General features: G+C 55.1%; 1 protein-coding gene across 1 annotated transcript in view; it reads right to left on the bottom strand.

Moving 5' to 3' along the window:
• Tesmin (testis expressed metallothionein like protein) overlaps window positions 1–1,271 on the bottom strand; it is a 32,897-nt gene extending 31,626 nt beyond the window's left edge. The window contains exon 1 of the mRNA XM_019209240.1: window positions 1,143–1,271. Within this exon, the coding sequence (XP_019064785.1) occupies window positions 1,143–1,271 (129 nt within the window). The remainder of the gene's footprint in view (window positions 1–1,142) is intronic.
• Window positions 1,272–1,449: the final 178 nt, after the last annotated feature.

The raw sequence follows: 1,449 nt of genomic DNA, 5'->3' as shown, positions 1-1,449 counted from the left end.
CCGCTCAGCGCTCAGCCCGTCGCCCCCTTCCCGCCTGCAGCCCGGGGATGCGGCCTGCCCAGGGGAAGCGGAGAAACCCGACGAAGGCCGGAGTCAGTGAGGCTCGGGGTCGCACCCGGGCCACCTCACTCCCCTCAAGTGCGGAGATGTTGGCGGTTGGAGAAGGGGCGGGGCCTCAGGGAAGGGGCGGAGTCTGCATACGGACTGGGCGGGGCCAATGCGGTGGGTGGGCGTCGCCTGGGAGTGGGAGGGGCGGGGCCCGGATCCCAGCCTTCACCTGTGGAAGGGTGGAGCACTCCAGGAATCAGATGAAGCGGGCTCAAATTGGGAAGCTGAAACCCCCCAGAAGTTTGAAGCAACTCTCACTGGGACTCCCTAGTTTGACATCTGACCTCAATCTTTAGATAATCTTTTTTGCGATTCAAGCTCTCCAGGTGAAGCGTGGCGAGCGGACAGGGGACCGGGTTTGCTGGTAGACTTCCCCAAACTCCAATGCTCTTCCAATCCTCAGTGCCAGAGCGTGGACTAGAAACAACTCAGCATTGGTGTTTGGGAGTAGTGGTGCCCTCCTGTAACCCCAGCACTCTGGAAGGCTGAACCAGGAGGTTCACAAGTTCAGGGTCAGACACCGTCTCAAAATAAAAAATAAAAAGGCTGGGGATGTCGCTCAACGAGGTTCTGGGTTCAATCCCTGGAACCACAAAAGAAGAAAGTAAGTCAGTTCTCACTGTTGCAGTGTTCCCACCATGTGAACCACTTACAGTATAGTCCAGGCAACTGGCTAATTACAAATGCATGGGACTTGAAGCCATCCTCTTGGTCGTGTCACTGCGATGAGGGGCAGAATTTGGTAATAGTTCCTCAGCACCTGTACCATTTCCACCCGTGGGCAACATTACACAGGAAGTTCTAGTGGTTTCTTCAGGCGAAAATCAGGTAGCCTTTCCGTTGGGTATCTGACATAGCCCTTCCACTAAAGTAGATATTACAGATAATGCCGCCGTTCTGATCACACTGCCTTTGAGCCCTGTTACCCACATGTGCGGGAAGATCTCACTCTCATTATATGGCTGGGACAATCACACCATGAGCATCCCAGCTGAGTTGAGCAAGCCTGAAAAGCCAGCTGGGGCTTCCCAAACCTTAGGGATGTAAAGGTAGCTGCTCTTGGTCGGAGCCCAAGGAAGCATCGTGAGGACCCTGAGCGAGATGTCAGCCGACAAGGGCTGACATTCACTCTCCAGCTTTGGGCACTGACTGAGCAGCGTCATGCCAGGTGTGCTCAGCCACTTGTGCCTGTCCCTAGATGTTCTGATGGCTCTGTCTTGTCTCCAACTCTGGGTGCCTTCCTTGCCCTTCCACCTGCCCCTCAAGAGTGCTCTTGCTTACCCTGCAGTACTTAAGATCCTTCTCATTGGTTGGCTCTGTCCTCTAGCTCCTCCCCACAGA

This window comes from Fukomys damarensis, unplaced genomic scaffold (assembly GCF_012274545.1).
Source record: "Fukomys damarensis isolate Sample0158 unplaced genomic scaffold, DMR_v1.0_HiC HiC_scaffold_27, whole genome shotgun sequence".
Classification (NCBI taxonomy): domain Eukaryota; kingdom Metazoa; phylum Chordata; class Mammalia; order Rodentia; family Bathyergidae; genus Fukomys; species Fukomys damarensis.
Note: the sequence above shows the minus strand (reverse complement) of the source record. Positions and strands in the feature narration are given on the sequence as shown.